Below are 23,258 nucleotides of genomic sequence, written 5' to 3'. Positions count from 1 at the left end.
TGGACCGATCAAAATAGAATTAGAACAACAATCAGTATCAAATACATAGATATTTATAGGCTACAAAAGACGCTAATCTAGCTGGCTTCCAATTTCAAAGCCACGCACTCATTTAAAACTAGGTTTTTTATTCAACAACTTACTCTCTTCCATCTCTCTCCTTGCTGTCTCGACTCTCTCAAGAACACCCTTAACAGCTATGTCAAATGCATCTTCAAGGGTCTCTAACCTAGACCTTGGATCGCCATAAACTATACTTGGAATCAGCTTTATAACCTCTTCTCTCATAGCCAACACATCATTCTTCGGAACTCTAAGCAATGTTTCATTAACACAAACCTTTCTATCCTTTACATCATTTAATGGTATCATCACAGAATACTTTGTATAGTTCTTTGGTAAATGCCACAAGTATTGTGAATAAGCAGAATCCTTATGGAAGAAAACTGGAATACAACCGGCTACAATGGAGTCAAAAGTGGATCGCCTAGTGAATGAATCCCCAGGAGGCTGTAAGCAAAAAACTGAGCTTTGAAATGCCTTCATCACATTTATTGGGTCCTCACACTTATTTGCTCCATTATAACAACCAAGGAAATTGCATGTGGGTGAAGAGTGGCATTGATCAATCAACTCACTCCGAATGGAATTTGACAAATTGGGTCGTGGGGCACCAGCAAAAGAGAACAAGTATTGCCTTTTTGTTCTTCTCATCTTTTTCTGCCAACTGATTATCTGCCTGTCTTTTGAAGGATGGAAGTATGTTGGATATGGTATTGCAAAATCATTGTCCGCGTTGCTTGATTCGATCGACAACAATGTCATGTTCTTTGATTCAGGCAAAAGCATAAGCTTGGAACCCCAATCAGAATCATCATCTGTCTGTCTTCTGAAATCCCAAGCAACCCTTCCTCCAACTAGGAAGTGATCTCTACCCCACATTCTTTTCCATTCAGGTTTGTCTGCAAGCCACTGAACCAGAGCTAAAGAATTAGCATCTCTCACTGAGACGTTAAAACCCCACAGGTACCGCCCCACATCAAGGCCAGCATAAAATGGTACATAAATTGCAGAAGCCAACGATGAGTCATTTGTTAAGCATTGATACTGCATCATCCTGTTGTGAAATATGACTTCCAACATAAACTGGTTTGTGACAAACCAACCCCTTTTCAATATAACTGATTCATTTTTGTCTACCAGAGGACCAAGACCCAAGTCGGATAAATATTGGCACATGTTGATCCATTTCATAAGAGAATTGCAATTCATGAGCAACTCTTTGTTGAACTGACTAGGAAGATCATGAATATAAATATATCGGCCCGAACACGAATATAAATTCTTAACAAATTTAGTGTTGCTCACAGTTTCTTGAGTCTGCTGATTATTTAAACTCTGTACAGAATAGTTAGATGAAGTAGATGTTCCATCATTTGCAAAGTGGTTGAGAATAAATGTGGCCCCATTTTGCTTCCCACCACTTAAAGCCAAATAATCAAATAAGACGAAAAGCAAACTTGAGAGAAAACAGAGGAGTAGGACAAACCAGATTGGATTTGGGCAGTTTCCGATCATCAATTTCTCCATGTCCTTCTTATATCCTCATGTAAACAGAAAGCTGTATTGAGCTAGCGAGCGCTCTGTGCATCACTCCCTAATCCCAAAACCAAATTAAAAAAATGCAATAATACCATAGTAATCTAAGTAAAAATATGAGGTTCCAAAGAAGTCGAGAGAGATTTGTATATATGGTGGAGATTGTGTACATACCGATGTCCAAACAAGGCAAGCAAGAAGCCGTTTCAAGGAATAGAACCAATAAAGGTAAGCTGATTAGTCTTATTACAAAACTTTCTTAGTACATTCGTATATTTCATATCAAATTAGGTATAAGAAGTGTGATCCCCTCTGTCCTCAGTATATATGTTCAGAAGATTCCAAATGCATCGATCACCACATGGTAAGAAGTACGAGCTCATGATTCTATGCCATTAGCATCAAGATTTCAGATTACTTTCCGTTTAGGTGAGAGTAGAAATGAGCTGTTTTTAAAACACAAGAGGATGAAGGCGCCTTCAATTAATAAAGTTGCCCATAGAAGCCATGTGGCGCTCGACGCATTTTGGGTCGATCGTCTGAACACAATAAAGACAGAGAGGTAATTTATTATGGATGATTCGATACGATTGGCCATGCGAATGTTGTTTAGACAGTTTAATTTGTAAGAGAACGTAATAAGCTTACCTCCTATTGATTCTAATGCCTTTAAATGGCTTCTTGCTTGCCTTGTTTTCCTCCGTCTAAATAAACAGGTGAGTAATGCTAGATACAATTATGAGTTAGGGAAGCGCCGCTTACTTCTTTTGGTAAAGAGTGAGGTCAACTAGGGCTGTTCAACCGGGCCGGATTTTATCCGGCCCGGCCCGGAATCCGGTTATACCGGATTCCGGTTCCGGTTTTCGGCCCGGTTCAAATCCGGGCTGGTATCCGGATTCAAAAAACCGGTTTAAACCGGTCCGGGTACCGGATTTTAAATCCGGATCCGGGTTTAAAACCCGGTACCCGGGTGTTATAAACTAAAGAAGGAAACCCTAGCCGCGCGGCCCCCTCCCCCCATTTCAGATTTCCCCCACTCTCTCAGAGTCTCTGCTCTTGCCATGCGACCTCCTTCGCCTCCCTCCCCCAGTTTCCTCTCTCTCTCTCTCTCTCTCTCTCACTCTCTCTCTCTCTCTCTCTCTTTTCAACCTGTTACGATCGATTGCTATAGTCGGCACTTCCTCTCAATATGTAGATTTGTTCTCACGCACAACGAATTTCAGGATTAGGGTTTCACCAGTCGGCACTTCCTCTCTGCTTCCAGCTCTCGATCCCTTTGCTATAGTCGAGGAAACTGCCACTCAGCCACCATGGGGTGAGTATTTTACCTTCCTCTAACTATTTTCTTGCCGAAATTTCTCGACAATCTTCACTAATTTTTTTTTTCTTATATTATTCCTGCATCTTTTAAGTTATGGTTCTTTATTGTTGGGTTGAAGATACTCAGTAAATTGAAATAAAGCGTATGGCGCGTTATTCCGATTTGGGTCTGTGTAGTTTTGGTTCTCTGTTGTGGCTTGTGTAGCTTTTGAACAGATCTAATGTGGGTTTATTTTGAACAGATCTAATGTGGCTGACTTGGGAACCAGTAGCTAAGTGTACTATGATCAATGCCTTTGAACAGATCTAATGTGGGTTTATTTTGCTAGATCTGCTGTTTTTTCTCCGTCTCTCTCTCTATTTTGTTACATATGCTATTTTTTGGGTTGTGAAAGAATAGTCTTTTGCTAGATTTGATCTTTTTGTTTTTAAACGTGGGGTTTTTTTTTTTTTGGGTCTGAAGTTTATTACGGTTTAACAGAGGCCCCTTGGAAAAAGGAATTTAGCATTAGGCAAATGAGAGAATTTGAAGAGGCTTATAAGGGGTGGTGAGGGAGGATTATATCTGTCGGATCCACTCAAAGTGTGGGATGTAAAATCATTCTATGCTTCGTTGTATCCAGAATACTATTGCATTGTTAGGTGTCTAGTGCTCTTGCAACTACTATTCTTAGTTTTGTTGGCTTAGATTGGTTTAGGCCTTGCAAAGTGGTGGAGCTTTTGGTATATTGGAAAGGGAGTTTTTGTTGTCCACAGAGTGCACATGGAAGATATCCTGGGTTGTTTTTTGGGGTGTATTTGGAGAGAAAGAAACAAACAGAGCTTTGAGCTGAAGGAAAAGATGGTGGCGGACTTTTAGGATTTTTTTTTTTTCCCCAAAACCCTTTATCTTTGGAGGCGTATTGATTTTGTTTTTTCTGTTCTTTTATGGGCTTGTTTACACTTCTTTCATTTTCTTGATTAGTGTTACTCGTTTATGCACTGCATACTCAGGCAACACATTTTGTTTTTTACCAAGAGCAGTGGCTTATTTCATCATTTTGTTTTTTACCAAGAGCACTGACTTTTAATCATCTTTTACACATTGGCATGATTTGTTTTTTCAAGATCTTGTTTAATTTGCTGTTAGGGGATACGTATGTAAATCTGTTTTGAATGCATGCATCTCTGTTTTGAAACCCCATGGAAACTTGAATATTGATATGGATCCCACGAGAATATCAATACAAATAATTATATACAGTCACTCATTATATATCTTTCCTAATTATATACCTTTCCTAATTATATACAGTCACTCATATACATAAATAATATGAGTGACTGTATTATTTGAGACAATGTAATTAGGAAAGGTATTTCATACATAAATACATACAAATCTCAATGGATATGTTGTGGAATGTTTCATTCCTTTTACATTTCTTATACTCCTTTCTGTTCTATTCTTTTCTGTATTGTAAAAACTTCTCATTATTTGATTCTATGTCTTCAGTTCTTTATCTGGTAATGGGTAGAGAGAATCAATAATTACTGCAATTGACTTGCCATAGATTTTTCTTAAATAAAAACATGTTGCTTAAGATACCAGCTTCTATGTTAAACGATGGTATCTACATAACTACATCAATTATAAGATGCATGCTTAATTAAGAAGTAGAAGTAGTTATGCTAATCATATCAAAAGTGGTGGCTTCTCTCTGTTTTTCTTTTGATGAACTGCAGGTGGATGGCACAGATCAAAATGTGGGACTATTTTCATGATGATAGCAAATCAAAGTCCTTCCTTGATGATGTAGTAAAGTAGTTCATATTTGTTGTTGTGTATTGGAGTTTAATTAGAACAATGATTGTGTTTTGTTTTGTTCTAAGAAAATTTGTTCAGACAATGTAATACGTAGTTGATTTTTTTTTTTACATGCATTTAGTTATAAAATTTCATTAGTTGTTTATAGCCTTTGCTATTCTTAACATAAATCTAGTTTTTCATTTTGATATTTTTTATCATTATGGATAATGAGAAATATAGAGTTTTATATAACAAAAATTTTTTTCTTTTCAACATTATTTCTTGAAAAAGTTGTAATAAAATATAGGATTTTTTATAAATATATATTCCTGCTAAAATAACATACAGACTTAAAAAAAAAAAAAAACCCGGATTTAAACCCGGAACCCGGAATCCGGGTTTTTAAAAACCCGGAATCATCCGGTTTTCGGAATCCGGGTTTTTAAAAACCCGGAATCATCCGGTTTTCGGCCCAAGTCTGACCCGGATTAATGCGGTCCGGGTTTCGGTCCGGATTTGGAATCTGGATTCCAGTCCGGATATACTCGGGTTCCCGGGTTGGAACCCGGATGAACAGTCCTAAGGTCAACTATATAAAAAAATTAATTTTTTCATATGAGTCTCATATTTATTCATTTTTTTTAAAAAGAGTATGTGATATTTGTGCACTCCATGACTGCAAATATTATTTCTCTAAATAGATAATGTTGTATAGAATCGATAGGATTGACCGTCGTCGACACCGACTACCTGCTGAAGTCCGGAACTGGCCCAAACAGAACCACTCGGCCGATGGTATAAAATTAAGGAAATTGCTATTGGTCGGTTCGACTTCAGTCTAATCTAAACCCAAACAGCAGCACCGGTTAATTAGATATATTATATGTATACAAAACAACTTCATTTCATTTAAACAACATCGTTTTAGTTATGACTTTTATATATAAAAAAAAAAGGTGAAACGCCAAACAGCGCCATTTTGACCTGGGATTAATAAACCCCCATTTCTTCTTCTTCCCCACATCTTCTTCTTCCCTTTGCAGGTCTGCTTCTTCCCACCAATGGCATAGCCCGCCGCTCCCCTCCTCCTGCACTACTACATCGAAGCCAGACAAATGAACCACATTGACTTACACCAACACTGAGGCTACCAGTTTTCTCCCCCCCCCCCCCCCCCCCCCCCCCCCCCAATCAGCTGGCTCGGCTGGTTCTGAACCTCACCAAAAGCCATCAATGCGGCGTCAATTTTGGACAGAAAGCACACCGAAGAAGTCGATTTTCGGCCTTATAAAGAGATACAAGTCTCTCTTGGCACCTTCTCAAACCTAAGCTTTTTCAAGTGACATAATCAACTTTGGTTTGTCCTATATTTCCAAGGAAAATGGGGTCTCTTTCTCTGGTTAGTTAATTGACTTCTCAGCTTTCATCGGCTCCTTTCTTTTTCTCTTTCATATGTTTGGGGATTGTTTTGGGAAAAATGTTTAGTCTTCAAAAAAATTAAGATATCTTGATATACTTCAAATTGTAAAACTTTTTTCATTGTAGAATAGATACGACGTCTCATATCAAATCGCAGTCTTCAAATAAAGCTACTTTTGTTAATCCCTTTGTAGACCTAGCACTTCGTCTTTAATAGCATTACTACTTGGGATGTGGTTGAAGTAGCATAGCTTAGAAGGACATTCCACTGATATGTAGAGTTGAGCAAAAATATGAAAATCTGATTCTGAAATTTTTTTCCCAAAAAATGTCAAAGTCGAAATCGGAGATGAAGTTGGACCGACTTCAAGTCCGCCACCAACTTCGATTCCAACTTTGCCTTTCGACTCTGACTCTGACTCCACCTCTGATTATGACTCTGATATTGTATATATATTATAAATATATATATATATATATATTTTTACATTCATCATATATATTTTATATAACTATAACTTATATAGTTAGTTAAATTCAATAATAGTATGAGCTAATTATTATAAAATAATATATTTATACTATAATATAAACAAACTAAATTGACTAATAATAGTTTAGTATATGACATATGTAAACATCATACTAATGTAATAACTTGTAATATTAATGCGTAAAGACTAATTGTAATACTAAATTTCTAATGTATAATAACAGTTAATACTAATGTATAAACCCTAATCTATAAATTTATAATAACATGTAATATTATCATGCTAATGTATAATACTATAAAGACAAATGTATAAATTTATAATAACATGTAAGGCTACTGCACAATAACTAATGTATAGCAACATATTAACCTTATACTAATCTATAATAACACTAGTATAATAATATATAATACTAAGTCTAGTATATCATTAAGTTAGAAACTAATATAATAACATGTACTACTTTAAGTTTAGTATAAATAACATGTAATTAAACACTATAGTACAAGTCTATAATAGGAATAAGTTAGACATTAGTATAAAATATTATAATGAGTTAATAACATATAATAGGATAGTATAATAACATGTAATTAGACACTAGATAAATAATAATTATTAATAATCAATACTAACAATTAAATTTAGTGATAGAAAATAATAAAACCCACTAATAAACAGATTTAAGGCTCAAACAAAGATTAAAATTGGTTTGGGGCTAGTTAATTTAGGGTTTAGGACAAAAAAAAAGAAATAAAGAGGGTTTAGAAGCCCAAAACCCTTGCAGCCTAGCCCAAAAGGCCCAAACAGAGTCAAAACGGCATCGTTTTGACCCTAGGTCCCCCAGCCTATCTCCTCTCTCTCTCCCCCCTCCGATAGTGCCTCTTCTATTCGCAATCTCACTCTCCCGTTGCCATTCGTGTGTTCCTGCCCTTTGTCGTAGCCACAACTGGCCCTTGACACCGGATCCTTCTCTCGAGTCACTCTCCCTCTGCCTCTCAGTCTCTGTCTCTCTTAAGTCCCTTACTCTCAATCTCTGTCAATTTCTTGATTTTAATTTGAATGTACATATGCATTTTGAGTTGATTTTTGGGTGATTTTGCTTCTAGATTTTGGGGTTTGTGATTTTGGTGATTTTACTTTTGATTTGGGAGAATCAGTGAATTTGCTTCCAGATTTTGCTTGTTGTGACTTTTGGGTGATTTTGCATATTGTGATTTGGTTGATTTTTGGATCGTTGTGGCTCCGACTCTGTTGGTCAGAGTTGGAATTAGGGCATTTTGACTCCATTTGAGTTGGTGCTTAGCCCTACTTGATAGGAAAATCATAATGCACTTTCGACCTCACCAGCTACAACATGCTGTAGCATGATCATGATTGTGAGTGGAGGTTTTATGGGCTTTAGGTGTAGGTTGATGGGAGGCCTTTGTTTCTAGATTTTGAGAGATTATGAGAGGCCCTAGGTCCACAAAGGTAGGGCTTGAAAAGTTCACCTTGACCTAATTGGGTCATGGGTCAAGCCTATACCAAGTTGGGCCCAAAAGGCCTTACGTCTTCCTAAACTTGGGCCAACCCTTAACCTACCAAGACTTGCATTCCTTAAGAGGCTTGGTTCAAGGCTTCTAAGTCTTGGTCCATTCACATTCTAAAGTTCTAAGGGCCGTACTAGGATTACTAATGAGCTTGCTCCACTAATCTTTCATGCTTAGTAATCAATGACACAAAGTGTTATGGTCTCAATAAGTCTAACCATTCTAAATAAATAATAAAAATAATATAATAATAAAAATTAAATGTCCAAAATCATAAACTTAATCTAAGGACGCTTAAAGGCTAATCCTAATGGTTAATTAGACGGGGTGTTACATATATATATATACAAATATATATATATATATATATACATGGTACTCACATTATTAATGCATATATAGTATTCATTTTTAATTATCCTAGGTCGATCGAATTATTCTGGGTCCTTAATTTTGTGCATCATCATCCTCATAATTCAACTATTGGGATAAAACCTTTGATCTACCTAATCTCCAAAAATTATCTAAATATAGTGAGATTTTAATCTAATTGTCATTAGTCATTTTCTTCTTTCATATCGTATATAATTTTGTTATGTGAACCTGAAAACCATGCTTATATATATATATATATATATTATGAACTCATGTCTATCTCCAAAAGTGAATAGTACTTTGGATTAGATAAAATCTATGATTACACACATACATCATTCACTCGATCAAGAAGGTACAAAGGATTAACTCAAAGACTCGCACTATCATGATAGATTCAGGATGCTGAAATTTGAAGCAATTGGATTCTTTTTAGATAGAAAAATAATACTAATGCTCTAATTTGTAATCTTTCATAGGAACAAATTTGCATGCAAAGATGCTCCTTCAATTGTTTTTTTTTTGGTTTTTCAAGGTCTTTTATTTATTTATTTACTGTTGTTGAGTTCCCTCGTCTTTAAGTTAAATAGCCCTACCAATCACAATGAAAGTTTTAAGCTAGAACTACCAAGGACTTGAGAACCTTCACCTCAGACAGTTCAAGACCTTTGCTTGTTAGTGAAGGAGAAGAAGCCCAACATTATCTTTGAAATGGAGACAAAGCAGAAGAGGGAAGATTTGAAAATTTGAAGAGTAAGTTATGTTTTGATAATTGTATTTTTGTAGTGGATCTAGTGGGAAGGGGAGGTGGTCTAGTCCTTTTTTGGGACATGGAGTTTGTGGTGGAGATCTATAATTATGGTTAGAGACATTAATGCCTGGATTATAGACTCTGAAACAAAGGCTAGCTAGTTGTTTGCATGATTTTATAGACTTCATAAGAGGAAGGATATTTGGAGCCTATTATCATCTTTCAAATCTACAATGTGTCTTTGAAGAAATAAGAATGTTTATGATGATGAAAACTTTGATGCTAGAGAGGTGATGGAGCATGAGTTGACTATGTACAGATTGCATGGGGAGATGAAGATGCAACCTAATTCTGCCATGAAGAATTTTTGTGGGTGGTGTTCACCATCTAAGAGCTATCTAAAACTAAATGTTGATGGAGCCACTTTCCATCAACTTCATCAAGCAAGTATTGGGGCATTGCTGCAAGATCCTCAAGTTAATGTTCTAATGGCAACTACTAAGGTTGAATGGGAGGTGGAGTTACCTGAGGTGATTGAATTTTTAGCTATGTTATGAGGATTGCAATTGATTGTTAATATGGGCATTACTCATTTGCTGCTGGAATTGGACTGTATGCTAGTAGTTCGAGAATTGAATGAAGATGTTGCAGACTAGTCACCTTGGGGAGCTATTATTCATGAGATTCGGGGCCTGTTGACAAAGTTTGTGGATGTCAAAATTTTTCATGTTAATAGACTAGGAAATGAGGTAGCTCATGGTCTAGCTAGACATGCTTGCTTATTTGATCCTATTTAGTTGTGGTGGGATGGATTTCTGGACTTTATCTCTCAAGCCATTTGGCTTGATAGCCATTTGTAAATTTTTATTTGTTTTAATGGAAATTTCTTTTTATCAAAAAAAAAAAAAAAAAAAAATCTACAAGGTGTCAAGGATGGTGTGTAATGGGGGACTTTAAAATGAGATTGTTACAAATGATGAGAAAGAGGGGGCATGCCGAGAAAGAAAAACCAAATGGTTCATTTAAGAGAGGCATTGGAGGTCAATGATCTACATGATATAGGATGGAGAGGGGATAAACTTGATATAGGATCAAGTTTCAAACCATATATCCTTCCTTTCCTATCATTCTACTCTTCATTGTATGAAGTGCTTGGAGATATGGTACTTGGCAATATTTTCTGTAATCTATTGGCAATAACCTTTGAGATCAGCTTATAAATCACATTACAAAGGGATATAGGTCTAAACTCAGTTACTTTGATGGGATTCTTTTTCTTAGGAATTAAAGTGATGTAGGTGCTATTGATGTCAGACAAGCTTCCTTTTGAGTTTAGTACATATAGCACTACTGCACTCACTTGATCTCCCACTATGTTTCAATGCTTTTGATAAAAGGCTGGAAGATAGCCATCAGGACCTGGAGAGCTGAGTCCATTCATTTGGAAAAAGGCAATCTTCACCTCCTGTTGGGTATATGGTCCGAGTAACATATTATTCTGGTCTACAGTCACACTTGCCTCCATTGATCCAATGCAATCTACAATATTCATAGGGTCAGAAGAGGTAGACAAAGTTTGAAAATAATCTTGGAATAGGTTTGAGATTCCCTCTTTGGAAACAACTTCTTGGCCATCGTCATCCACCAATTTCTTGATCCAATTAGTCTTCTTCCTCTGAGTGGCACATTGGTGGAAAAATTTAGTGTTTCGATCCCCTTCCTTTAGCCACTTTTGTTTGGCCCTTTGTTTCCATTTGATGTGTTCTTCTTCAAGTAGGCTATCTACCTTCTTTTTTTAATTGCTTTATAGGCTCAGTGAGATGACCATTATTAGCCTTTTGGAGATCAGAAAACTGGTTCAAAAGAGCATTGATCTCTTTCTTGTGGTTCCTTGCATGCTGTTTGCTCCACTGCATCAGCTGCATCCTACACTTGTTGAGACCTTCTGTAACATAGAGTAGTTTATTCTCAACTACTCTAGGTTTGCTCCAAGCATCCCCTATTACCTTATAACAATCATCCCTCAAGGACTAGCTGGCCTAAAATCTGAAGGGTTTTGCATTTCTAAACAAATCACACTGAAATTGATCCATAGTGATGAGTAGGGGGCAATGATATGAGCTTAATGCTAGGAGAGTGTAAAGTTTTGAACTTGGGAACCCCTTAGACCATTTCAAGTTGTAGAATACTCTATCAATCCTTTCTTTCGTAAAGGCCTTGCCTTGCCTGCCATTGGACCATGTACAATTGTTACCAATAAAACCCATGTTAGTGAGGCCACTCTCCTCAATTGCCCCTCTGAAAGTCTTTATATGAGTGAAGGGCCTCACAGCTCCCCCACACTTTTCTCCATTACTCAGAACTTCATTAAAGTTACCTACACATAAACACCCAATGGACCCCTGGGGTTTAAGAGCCTTAAGTAGTTTCCAACTCTCCCTCCTCTTAACAGTGATAAGGTTTCCATAGAAACTTGTGAAGATCCAATCCTTCCTCTCATATCCCCCTTTAATCAGTAATGAAATATGGTTATTAGTGTAAGACATAACCTCAGCCTCCACATCATCTCTCCATAGAAAAGCCAAGCCTCCACGAATTCCCTTACAATCTATCACAAAACTGTTATCAAGCTGCAGCTGCTTTTTAATTTTCTCTATTTTATTTCTTCTAAACTTTGTTTCTATCAAGAAAACAAAGTGTGGGAGCTTGTTTTGCACCATTTGATGCAGGTCATGAACTGTCATTGGGTTCCCAAGTCCACAACAGTTCCAGCTTAAGCAGTTCAGGCTGTTGCAGCCACCACCATATCAAAATTGTGTAATTCCATTGGGTGCTCCCCCTCTCCTTTGGCCCTCTTGACTGTGGTTTTGACATATCTTTCTTTTAACTGCTTGACATGCCTCTTTTTGTGGTTTGAGTCTCATGCTATAGTGTCTAGTGGGCCTAAATTGAACCCCTCAAAGGTTTTGTCTTGGGCCCTTCTTTTCCAGCTGGCCCTTTTTATTGAATGCTCCAATGCTTGGACTTGGTCAAATATGAACTGATCCAAGGATGAGATTTGAGTCTTCAGATCACTCGAGACAAGTTGAGGAGGGGTAGGTGTGTAATTTTGGTTTGTAGCACCAGGCTTGACTTCATTTACAGAAGATTTCTTGTATGGACCAGATCCCTTGGTAGCTTTCATTGGACACGACCCCTCATCTATTTTGGTAATCAGTAAGCTGTCCTTAAAAGGTTCAGATACACTTACCTCTTTAGTTACAGATTTTGAAAGGGACAAGTCTCTGGCATCATGCAAATTTTCCTTCTCCATGCCATTGACTTTAAAAAAGGCAATTTCCAAATTAGTCACCTGGCTTATTCATCTGGCCAAAAGAGTTCCCAAATTGGCTTCATCCCTGTCCTCCCTTCCTTTCCTCCATGACTGATTATTTGCTCGTGCTTGCTAGGATTCTTCATTTCATATTTCTTGTAAATCAAGTCACTTTCCTTGGCTACAGGAGCTCTTAACTAGGCTCCATACTGTTGATGACCCTCGTGTTGAAAGGGAGAGGAGCACCCTTCCTTTCGATGTTTGATCACCACATTTGAAACAGAAAGAGGGTAATCTTTCATATCTAAACTTCACTTATGATCTTTTACCCTCGACAGTGATAAACATGCCCCTCAATAGAGTTTTTTTGATGTCCATTTCCACCCTTATTCTCAAAAACTTCCCCCACTTGATACCTCTCAAGTTAGTATGGACTTGTAGCACCCTGACTGCATTGCTGCCAATCTGAGATCCAACCTCCTGTGTCATACAACCGAATGGCATGTCATATACTTGGATCCAGAATTCCTCCTTATGAACTTCACTAATAGATGTACACCCATCAAAGACCTGCAAGCATATAAGCCATCTGTCAAATGACCAGGACCTCTCAATGAGCACTCTTTCCATATCCTTCTTCAGGTTAAATTCAATTAGAAACTAATTAGACCCAACCTCAGAGAACTGGATCCAACTTTCACATCTCCAAATCTTAGTCATAGTACCCTTTTTAAGTGGTACTATGAGGAAAAAAAGGAATTAACACCATTTTGTAGACCTTAGTCATAGTAAAAAAAGGAATTAACACTATGACTAAGGAATTAACCTTAGTCATAGTACCATTTTTTTTCTCCAAAGAAAGAAAAAAAATTATTTTAGGAATTAACATCTTTTGTAGACCTTTTTAGAGTGGTACTAAGAGGAAAACAAGGAAACCTTTTACTCTGAGGAAAAGCTCCGGGAGTCAACAACTTTGTGAATGAAATAGAAGCCCGTAAACCCAAATGTTACTTCACAAACCATTATGGTAATTCTCCATGTAGGGATTGTTTGCGTCAACTCTTGCTAAATTGATAGCATTATGTAGTTTCAACCAGCCAGCCCTCTTTCTATCAGATGGACTTTTGGTCCATTCTCTGCTTCGTTAATCGGCTACTCAACTTTCAACTTTCATTTTCATCGGCTCCCTCACCTTTTCTCTTTCATATTTTATTGGGGATTTACTTGGCCTTTGATAACAATTGTGATTTGGGACGTGGTTGAAGTAACATAGCTTAGAAGAACATTCCTTGATAGGAAAATCACAAGGCAAGTTCGAACTCACGAACTGCAACATGCAGCATCATGATCATGGGGCAAATTATGCTTGCAAGAAGTAAATGACACCAAACAAGTATGCGATACTGGCATTATTTTACATGTCATACTTTAAGCTTAATTACTTTGGTGTACACTATAATGATAAGAGTTCACATTTGCATACAAGGATCCGGTTAAGGAACCAATTATTTGTTCTGATCTTCGGGAAATCAGATATGAAAGCGTTCAAACAGAACGTACATAAACTCTGAGCAATCAAGAACTCAACATAGCTCAATGAAAGCATTGACAAAGTCCAGATTCAACCAAAAAAAGAGCTTAGACAGCCTTCCATGAAGAAAATGGTGGAGTATCAGAATTCTTCCAGGTCGCAAAGCCCTTCATATATCTTTCACCTTTAACAGCATCCTCCGAAGCAAATGATTCGAGTTCTGCCATTTCTTCTGGTGTTAGTTTCACAGACAGAGCTCCAATATTCTGCTTGAAATTTTCAATCTTTGTGGTTCCAGGTATGGGGCACACGTCCTTCCCTTGGTGATGAACCCAGGCCAGTGCTAACTGTGATGGCGTGCATCCCTTCCTTGTTGCCATTTCATTAACACGCTCAAATATGGTTTTGTTATGCTCCAGATTTTCCGGTTGAAACCTTGGTAGAAGCTGCATCAGTGCATGCATATGTCAGCATTAAGCCTGAGAAGTAATAGGAAAACTCAAGGCCTCAAAATACTCTGAGGGTGATTGATAATCATCAGAACAACCAGATCGTTATTGATCCCTCGAACAAAGATACATCTACCCAACCAAATTTTGATCCTCCCAAAGGGCAATCAATGAAGTTAAAAAAACATTCTCGGTGGAACAATTGTATTGCGATAACAAGCACTGTTTTGATAATTCATCGTCCTGCTCTGCAGACTAAGGCAGGCTCAAGTTGATTTTAAGTCTGGAATTACATGTTTTCTTAATTAAGGTTGTTTCAGCAGGATGCGTCACTGATGTATTTGAATATGTTAAGTTAACTGATGAAATTAACCAGCATCTTTCTTGAAGTGCAGCCTCCAAAAAGGAGAAATGTACCTCAAGGACGCCTCAATTAGGTTAATGGTAAATAATTAGTCAAGTCTCTTGGGAGTAACAATAAATAAGCAGCAAAGAAGTTTTGTTTGATAAGCGAAGTAGCAGCAAAGAAATAGTTCAAAACCATCAAACAAAAATTAGTTTCTTGTAAATCGAAAGGAAGTGATGGAAAACCAACGTCTGGTGATTATTTTATTTGACCATCAGAGTTACAGGGAGGTGAAAACCTTTTAATAAAAGAATTAAACATTCTGATTGGCTATATGAGAAATTGGCGAGCTGGGCTAGCCAAATAGGCATTAAAACCATTTGTTTAGAAAAATGAAGACCATTTGGATATCATAAGCACAAAGGAAGAGCTATGTGCATGAGTGAATTTTGATATTGATATTGATTATTGTATGTGTTCATTAAACAAAACAGGGAAACTGATATTTGAAACAAGACATTTGTGGTAGATCTACAAACCTTTCGGGCGTCATTGTTAGACAAATCTTCAACTAACTTGTGCCCTGAGGAAAAGAATCCTCCTCCCAGAGGACTATATGCAACAATTCCAATGCCCAGTTCCCTGAAAATCTCGGAGGACAAATTTAAAATACAGTTTCTAGTTATTCTAAAACTTGAAAAGAAATTGTAAATGATGCCTCACCTGCAAGTAGGAATTATTTCCTCCTCCGCATCTCTAGACCACAAAGACCACTCTAGCTGCACAGCTGTTATTGGATGAACAACATGTGCTCTTCTGATGGTTGATGCAGAGGCCTCGGATAGACCTATGTACTTGATTTTACCCTCTTCTACTAATTTCTTGAGTTCTCCAATCTTATTGAATATAGAAGAAAAGAATTAGCAGAGCTTGAGATAAAATGGTTAACAGGACAGGAACGGTAGCTTTGCATGTAATCAGGAACATTGGTTACTTGGCCTTGTAGAATTTACCCGTGGATGAGCGTATTTCAATTATAACGTAAAAGCTCCTTTTAGACTGTATCTTGATTTTAGATTTTTACAAGAGGAAAACATAGAAATTTAAGGAGATCGAAAAAGGGACAAACCGTGACTTCAATGGGAACGCGGGTATCGATGCGGTGCTGGTAGTAGAGATCGATGCAATCGATGTCGAGGCGCTTCAAGCTGCCCTCACAGGCGGCTCTTACATACGCCGGATCGCCGCGGATCTCCATCTTCTCATTGGAATGGCTAATACCAAACTTTGTGGCCAATTCCACTTTCTCTCTAACGCCTCCCTTCAGAGCCTGCCAGGCAAGCCACACCCAACACATGTACGAGATAAGAAAATGAATTTGCGCGGACGGACCTAGCTAGCTTAGCTTAAAAGGCATCAGTACCTTGCCGATGAGGGTTTCGTTTGTGTAAGGGCCATATATGTCGGAGGTGTCGAGGAAGGTAACGCCGGCAGTATGGACGGCGTGGTGGATGAGAGCAATCATGTCTTCTTCGGGCTTGGGAGGGCCATAGAATGCGGACATGCCCATGCAGCCCAGACCCTGCGCCGACACCTCCAGACCCTGCGAACCCAGCTTTATCCTCCCAACTCTTTGCGCCATTTTCGATCGGTGTGAGGAGTAAAGTGAGGCAGTGGACCAACATATACAAGATGGAGGCGAAGCCGTATGTGATCGTGAGGGCCTCGGTGGCCAGACATCAAACAAAATAATCAAAGTTTGCTAACGTATCATTGAACACGCTTCGGTCGGGGATTGGTTTTCTTTTCGCATAGAAGAGCTCTGTTGAAATAGTCTCCTCTTTCTTGTCTTCTTCTCCCCCAGGATAAGTCTCGTCAGTTCCATACTATTTTGGGCGTTGACTATCTCCATTTTCATTCGGACAGTGTGGCCCGGCATAAATAAAGCAGTTGAATTTAGCTGTACTTGTTACATGTATGCGATCGGATCAGAGATATTTTATTAAAAATTAAATAAAATATTATTATAATATAATTTTTTAATATTAATTTTATTTTAAATTTTAAAAAAATTGAATTATTTATTATATTTTAAATAAAAAATTGAAAAAATTATAATGATTATATAAAATAAGATAATTTGATTTTGTATAACTAAACTAACCTTTATAGATGATGCAATTTTACCTAAATTTTGAATTCTATTTGGGAGTTTAGATTGAGCTATTAGAATTGAATATTTTGGTACAATTGTATTTTTGTATATCTTTTAAGGATAGTCATTGTATACATAAATGACTATATATGTATAATCTTCTTGGTATTGCTATGGTTTCGTCTAATCTTCTTGGTGTGTTTTTCTCCCTTTCCTCTGACCATGGTTTCCCACGCTATTTCTGTAATGTCTCATCTCAACACAGGTGGCTGTGTCCAACCCGTACGGATTAGGGGCCTGCCCCAAGTTGCTGGGGTCCTCGCAGGCTTGTACCGGCATGTCAGATGGTTCATGGGGCCAGGTAAGGTGATGGGCCTAAGGATTGTCAGCATACGCTTTGGCCCCTAATGAAAATTCCCCTCAATAGTTACCTTGCCAATTCTTATCAGGCAGTACTGATGGGAATTTCTAAAGTCTCTTGTTCACTGCTATCTATCACCCTCCTTGCTATCGAGTGGCGACACAGCCCCTTATTCATTCCATGTGTCTGATGCTGATTTCTCCATTACTATTCCTGAGGTGTTAATACGGTGCTCGTCACTTCACATACTCTACAAGGTAGGCTGTCAAATGCTATCTCATTTCTGTTATTGTGCGACCATACTGTGCCTTTAAATTTGACCCCCCTTTCCACCTGTGGCGTGTGAGTATCCCCTGTTGCCTTCATATCTTCGTTGTGCCTATTGTCCCCTCCCTGTCTAGCTTTCGGCCTTCCTTGCTAAACTCAACTCTCATTGTCCCAATGGCTTCGTAGAAATCCACCAACCTGGGTACACATGTTGCTTCTGGCACTCTTAGGCCACCTGGCCTTCCTTCAGTTACTGGTGCTGACCTACCACATCTTGGATTTGGTAACCTTGGAGGTTCCCGAGCCGCGTGAAGGGCCATGAATGTTGATGGCTCGATGGTGTGGGTTGCCCTTTTCCCCAACGTGTTTTCCTGTGGGCTTAGATTATGCTTTCCTTGCCTCATCTGTGGAATTATGCACCGCTTGGCACTGGCGTCTGCTCTGCTTTATCCAAACGCTTGGCTGATTTTAATGTGCTACTGTGTACTATGGCGGCGTGTTGTTGAAGTCCAACCTAGAGGGTACCGACCTCACTTACTGCGAGTTTCTCTTAACTCACCACATGAAAAGGGGCATGGGGAAAATTTGTAGTTTTAGGGGAATGGCATCTGCACTAGTTGTGTTAGAGTCGAGATATCACAAGGTCTCCGACTGGACTGCCAAATTCTTTTCGTGGCCGGTCAAGGTGGGAATTCCCAATGGGATAGATTTTTCGGGTTGAATTCCCAATAAAAGTGTCTGAGGAGTCGTGCTAAGTGACAAGGGGGAATTTTCATTAGGGGCCAAAGCCCATGCTGACAATCCCTAGGCCCATCACCTTACTTGGCCCCATGAACCCTCCAACATGCTGGTCCAAGCCCGCGAGGGCCCCTAGCAACTCCGGGAGGGCCCCTGATTCGTACAGGTCAGATACAACCACCCGCATTAAGATGGGATGTTACAGAAATGGAACGGGAAACATGGTCAGGGGAAAGGGAGAAAAACATGCCAAGAAGAAGAGATGAAACCAAGCTGCAATGCTAGAGGCCCACGCCACATTAAATGAATGTACCAGATAGCCACGTCACATTAAATGACTGACACTAGAAGACGACGCCGTATTAAAGACAGTATAATGGTGGAGACTCCTGGAGAGGGCTCCTTCTTCACTAGAATGCAGGGTATGGCCTCCCGACTAGAGAGGCCAAGTATATGAGGATGCCCAGAATTACGAGGTAGGGATTCAATTTCAACTTCTATCTTGCTTTCTAAAATTTTCTAACATATCTTGAGAGTGAAAAAGACTAACTTTGGCATTGGAGGTTCCCCAAGCCATTGCAGGGCACCTTTCCCCCATTGCAAAACATAAACAGAACGAAGGCCCGGATCGCTGAGCAACCCAGCCCAAAGGTGTACGAAACACGACGTTAACATTTGGCTTCATCTATGGGATTCGACAAATTTTTAAGTTGAGTGTGGCCTTCGTATGCATGCAAGGACCTATTCTTAGCTGGTATGGCATCAAGATGAAGAAGTGACAAACTACTTGGAGACGAGGTTGGCTACTATGGAGCAACTTGTTGAAAGGCTTACTAACGAGGTGGATGTCCTTCGTGGAGAAAACTAGGCCCTCAAGGATAACTTTTGCCAGTTGGCAGACCAGGAAGACCCCAGTGCCAGCGAACACCAGGAATCGATAAGGGAAGAAAAAGGTGACAATGCCTTAGAAGATAGATTGCGCATACAGGATGAGCTGCGTAACCTCTAGGGAAAATATGAGGAGGTAATGAGAAAAATGGGGAGCTCGTCCATAGTAGATCAGCTACTTGTCAACACGAGTTTACCATATAGAGCATGGGTGATGGCAGTCCCACTGCCACCAACGTTTCAAGTCCTACCCACGGAAGTGTATGATGGGACCCAAGACTCAGTTGAGCACTTTGAGACGTTCAAGGCCAACAATATGTTACATGGGTTTCCTGGGGGAGTGGCTTGCAGAGCCTTCTTGCTAACCTTGAAGGGACCTGTGAGAACATGGTTCGGCTCCCTAGTGCTTGGATCCATTGATAACTTTGATGAGATGGTTCGCCTATTCCTCACTCACTTCATGGCAAGCTAGAGAAGAAGACGCCCGGCCGCTTTTCTCCTCACCATCAAACAAAGAGAAGATGAGAGCCTGAAAGTTTAATTGGCTAGCTTTAATAAGGAGCGAATGACTGTGGAAGATTAGGATGAGAAAATTAAGCTGGCAACTCTGCTCAGAGGAGTCTGGCCCCAATCGATGTTCATGGCGGAGTTGGCAAACAAGACCCCTGCGACTCTCCGAGAATTAATGGATCAAGCTGACAATTTCATCAACGCCGAGGATACCTTTCAGGCCCTAACTGAGCCCAAAAGATAGGAGGAAGAGAGGGCACACAAGAAGGAAAAGGCCTTGACCAAAGGTCACACCTGGGTGAAGATGAAACCTAGACAGAGGTAGTCAAGGAGGGAAAAGCCCACTGCGAGAGGCGTACCGCATAAGCACAACCACTTAACATTCAACGTCACAAAGGAAAAGAAGCAGCCAACCTCGGAGGAATGTTGCTACTGCACCCACCACCAAACAACCTCTCATAGCACCGGAAAAGCCACCCTTCACCGCGATATCTCCCTTTCTAGCAGTAGGAGCAATCGTGGAGGGGAACGCTCCCGAGAAAGGAGCCCTGCCAACGAGTACCGGCAAAGGAGGTGGGAGAGCTCGAGGTGGACAGACGTTAAGCATGAACCACCACACCCCCCTCAACAAATGTACCAGGAGGTTCCCCCAGCGGGGGAGATTCGCACCATCGCAGGAGGGTTCGTTAGTGGAGTGGCAACTTCATCCGGGAGGAAAGCACATGCTAGAGAAGCCCAATATCGAGAAGTCTATGCAGCCTCCTACCGTCACACGAAGTACCTCAGAACCGAGCCCACCCCCATGATCTCCTTTGGAGAAGCCGACGAAGAATGAGTCTTCTATCTGCATGACGACACGTTAGTAGTCACCATGCAAATCGCCAACTTCACCACCAGAAGGATCCTTGTCGACAACCACAATTCCGCAAACATCTTGGTCTGGGAGGCATTTTTCCTCATGGGGATAGACACAACTCAACTTCAGTCAGCCCCAATGCCTCTCAAAGGCTTTTTAGGAGAAACGATCTAGTTGATAGGGACAATCGCCCTGTTAGTCTTGGTGGCCAACCCGACATGCATTATGGTCGACTTTTTGATAGTGAAGGGTCCCTCTTCCTACAACGCCATCATCGACCATCTGACCCTTAACAAGCTGAGGGCCATCACCTCCACCTATCACCTGAAGGTTAAGTTCCCAACGGTCCAAGGAATGGGGAGATCAAAGGAGAGCAGGCCTCGACACGGGAGTGCTACATGTAGGAGCTAAAATCCACCAAGGGAGATGTAGCACCCAATACGGGCATGTGCCACTCGTGAAGTCACGAAAAGCTCCCTTCAGGACATGAGCTATCCCGACTAGGAGGGAAAAGGAGGGGCGCATGCTAAGAAGAAAGGACAACTGGGGCCTTTCCCACGTTGTTTCTTATTTTTTGTTTCGGTAAATTTGATTTTCTTGTCGATTAAGGAGAATGTTAAGTCTCTTTTAGGAAGCTTGCAAAACTAGTCTCCAACTACTTCCCCAAGGAAATGCTCCCTTGAGGGAATGATGAACGTCCCCTGAGGAAATCACCACATGCGGGAAAGCACCCCTAAAGGAATGACAAACCTCCCTCAAGGAAATCAACTCGCACGGGAATACTCCTCTAAGAGAATGATGAACCTCCCTCGAGGAAGTACAACTAGCGTAGGAATGCTCTCTAGAGCGGGAAAGCTCCGTCGAGGGAATGAATGAGCCTCTCTCTAGATGGAATGCGGGCAGTCCCAAGACCAATCCGAGCATGCAAAGGCCTCAGAGTTCCACCGTGTCAAATCAACGAGGAAGGTTGGTAATTATCGAGTAAAAAACACATATCTAGGTTCTAATTTTGCAGGAGGTATATGAAGGATTTGGGTGAGTTTGGCTTACATGAGACTCGGTCGCTTCCTTAGAATGGCAAGATGGATTAAGCCTTGTCAATTCTGCCTATCGAAGGGATTTATGTCACACCTTTGACTATACGGCATGCTTAAGCAAAATGAGGGCCTTGTGTACAAGATAGTGAGCCAGCTATACTATAAGGGGTCTCGCATATCGCTAACTACAAAGGGTCAATTTTACTCAGAGGGGTGCCATCAGAAGGACTATCAACTTACCACAGTATTGGCAAGCGGCCAACACATCGCTACCCACGAAAGATGTGTATAATATAAACATGCCTACAGGGAAAACATAAAAAGAAGAGCATTTTACTCATCAACTGCCAGAACAATTACAATGGAAGGGCTACAACATAATGGCGAGAAAACATGCAAAGGGAGGCAAAAGTAAAAAAAACAACTCAAAAGTCCAAGTTGGACCTGACGGGCTACGACACCATTAGAAGTAGGGCTCGATGGGGGTACAGTACCAGTGGCAAAAAAAGGCAGTGACTCCCAGGGTTCAAATAGCAACTCTAGAGAGGCACCATCATAGAACTACAAAGGGAAAGCAGGAAAGGAATCGGCTCGAGGGGGGGCTCGGTCAACTCAAACTCTGTGGACTCGCTCGAAAAACAAGGGGCCATCAAGAGCTCAAGTTGCAGGTAAGACCCTCTGCGGTCTCCATAAAAGTCCCTTCTAGTGGCACAGGCCCCTTTCCTACTCCTCTTCCTCCCTGGGCTGGATAGGAAGTGTCCAGGCCTGAGCGAACCCAGGGCGCTAGAAATCTCCTATAAAAATTCGGCCGGGGAAGGAAGTCTAGCCCATCCTGGATGCGGGGGTAACACCAGATATAATAAGGAATCGTGAACTTTACGAGGAGTTTTGAGGCAAAGAAACCCATTGAATGGCCCTCCAGTGAGGCTCACCGTAGGATCCAGCATCACAATGCCAACCTTGAGCCAAAGTGCCCAATGAAGCCAAGAATGGCCAACATGAGCACAATGGAGAAGAGGGGGAGACAGAATTTCAGAATGCTTAAAGAGTAGGAGGGGAGAGTTGATGGCAAATATAGAAGATGGGAAGGCCAATATATAGGCTGGGAATGATGGTTCGCCTCCCAAAATTCATGGTACATGCATGTTTTGGGGCTCCATTATATCTGACATGAATCTATCAGAAAAGTCCCACACAAATTTCATGGCACACATTGGGAAGCGGTGCCCATGCCATAAAGGCAGAACAACCAACGGGTGAGTAGTGAATGGCTAACTGTTCAAAACCCTTCTAGATCCACAAAAGGGATGTTAGTCATTGACACATTCCCTTGGAATGACCGAAGGATAAGTATGGTAGTAATGATAGAAAGGAAAAATTCAAAGCGCCCCCTTGGAAAAGAAAACGCTATGAGCGACCAGTAGCAAAATAGTGTGAGGGGAGAAGTCAAAGCGTTGGAAGGTAATCAAGGCATAAAGGAGATATATTGTCAATTCATTTACAATTTACAAAGGGACAGGTGGCA

The 23,258-nt window shown here is 40.2% G+C and overlaps 2 protein-coding genes and 2 long non-coding RNA genes across 4 annotated transcripts in view; 2 read left to right on the top strand and 2 right to left on the bottom strand.

The window, feature by feature from the left end:
• On the bottom strand, positions 1-1,590 carry LOC122294548 (probable xyloglucan galactosyltransferase GT14). Its single transcript, XM_043103387.1, has one exon. The coding sequence runs from the start codon at positions 1,588-1,590 to the stop codon at positions 109-111; it is 1,482 nt and encodes a 493-aa protein (XP_042959321.1). The 3' UTR covers positions 1-108.
• Positions 1,591-2,445: 855 nt separating this feature from the next.
• LOC122300224 lies at positions 2,446-4,876 on the top strand. The gene is made up of 3 exons (XR_006239955.1): positions 2,446-2,914; positions 3,162-3,230; positions 4,645-4,876. It is a non-coding gene; the product is annotated as an uncharacterized LOC122300224 (long non-coding RNA).
• Positions 4,877-5,653: 777 nt separating this feature from the next.
• LOC122300223 overlaps positions 5,654-23,258 on the top strand; it is a 36,488-nt gene continuing 18,883 nt past the window's right edge. Inside the window, exon 1 of the long non-coding RNA XR_006239954.1 lies at positions 5,654-6,107. This is a non-coding gene — a long non-coding RNA (uncharacterized LOC122300223). The remainder of the gene's footprint in view (positions 6,108-23,258) is intronic.
• On the bottom strand, positions 13,976-16,771 carry LOC122300222 (probable aldo-keto reductase 2). The gene is made up of 5 exons (XM_043110726.1): positions 16,345-16,771; positions 16,051-16,251; positions 15,645-15,817; positions 15,461-15,563; positions 13,976-14,572 (listed from the first exon to the last, which is right to left on the bottom strand). Exons 1-5 carry the CDS (start codon positions 16,561-16,563, stop codon positions 14,234-14,236), a joined length of 1,035 nt encoding a protein of 344 aa, XP_042966660.1. The 5' UTR covers positions 16,564-16,771; the 3' UTR covers positions 13,976-14,233.

This window comes from Carya illinoinensis, chromosome 2 (assembly GCF_018687715.1).
Source record: "Carya illinoinensis cultivar Pawnee chromosome 2, C.illinoinensisPawnee_v1, whole genome shotgun sequence".
Taxonomy (NCBI): domain Eukaryota; kingdom Viridiplantae; phylum Streptophyta; class Magnoliopsida; order Fagales; family Juglandaceae; genus Carya; species Carya illinoinensis.
This window is presented reverse-complemented; position numbering and strand designations above follow the sequence as displayed.

Bases quoted from the DNA above. Each gene is read 5' to 3' on its own strand.
- LOC122294548 (XM_043103387.1), bottom strand. From the start codon at position 1,590: ATGGAGAAATTGATGATCGGAAACTGCCCAAATCCAATCTGGTTTGTC.
- LOC122300222 (XM_043110726.1), bottom strand. From the start codon at position 16,563: ATGGCGCAAAGAGTTGGGAGGATAAAGCTGGGTTCGCAGGGTCTGGAG. The intron at 15,818-16,050 runs GTTTGTCCCTTT...ATATTCAATAAG, and splicing joins GCGTTCCCATTGAAGTCACG to ATTGGAGAACTCAAGAAATT. The intron at 15,564-15,644 runs GTGAGGCATCAT...CGAGATTTTCAG, and splicing joins GAAATAATTCCTACTTGCAG to GGAACTGGGCATTGGAATTG.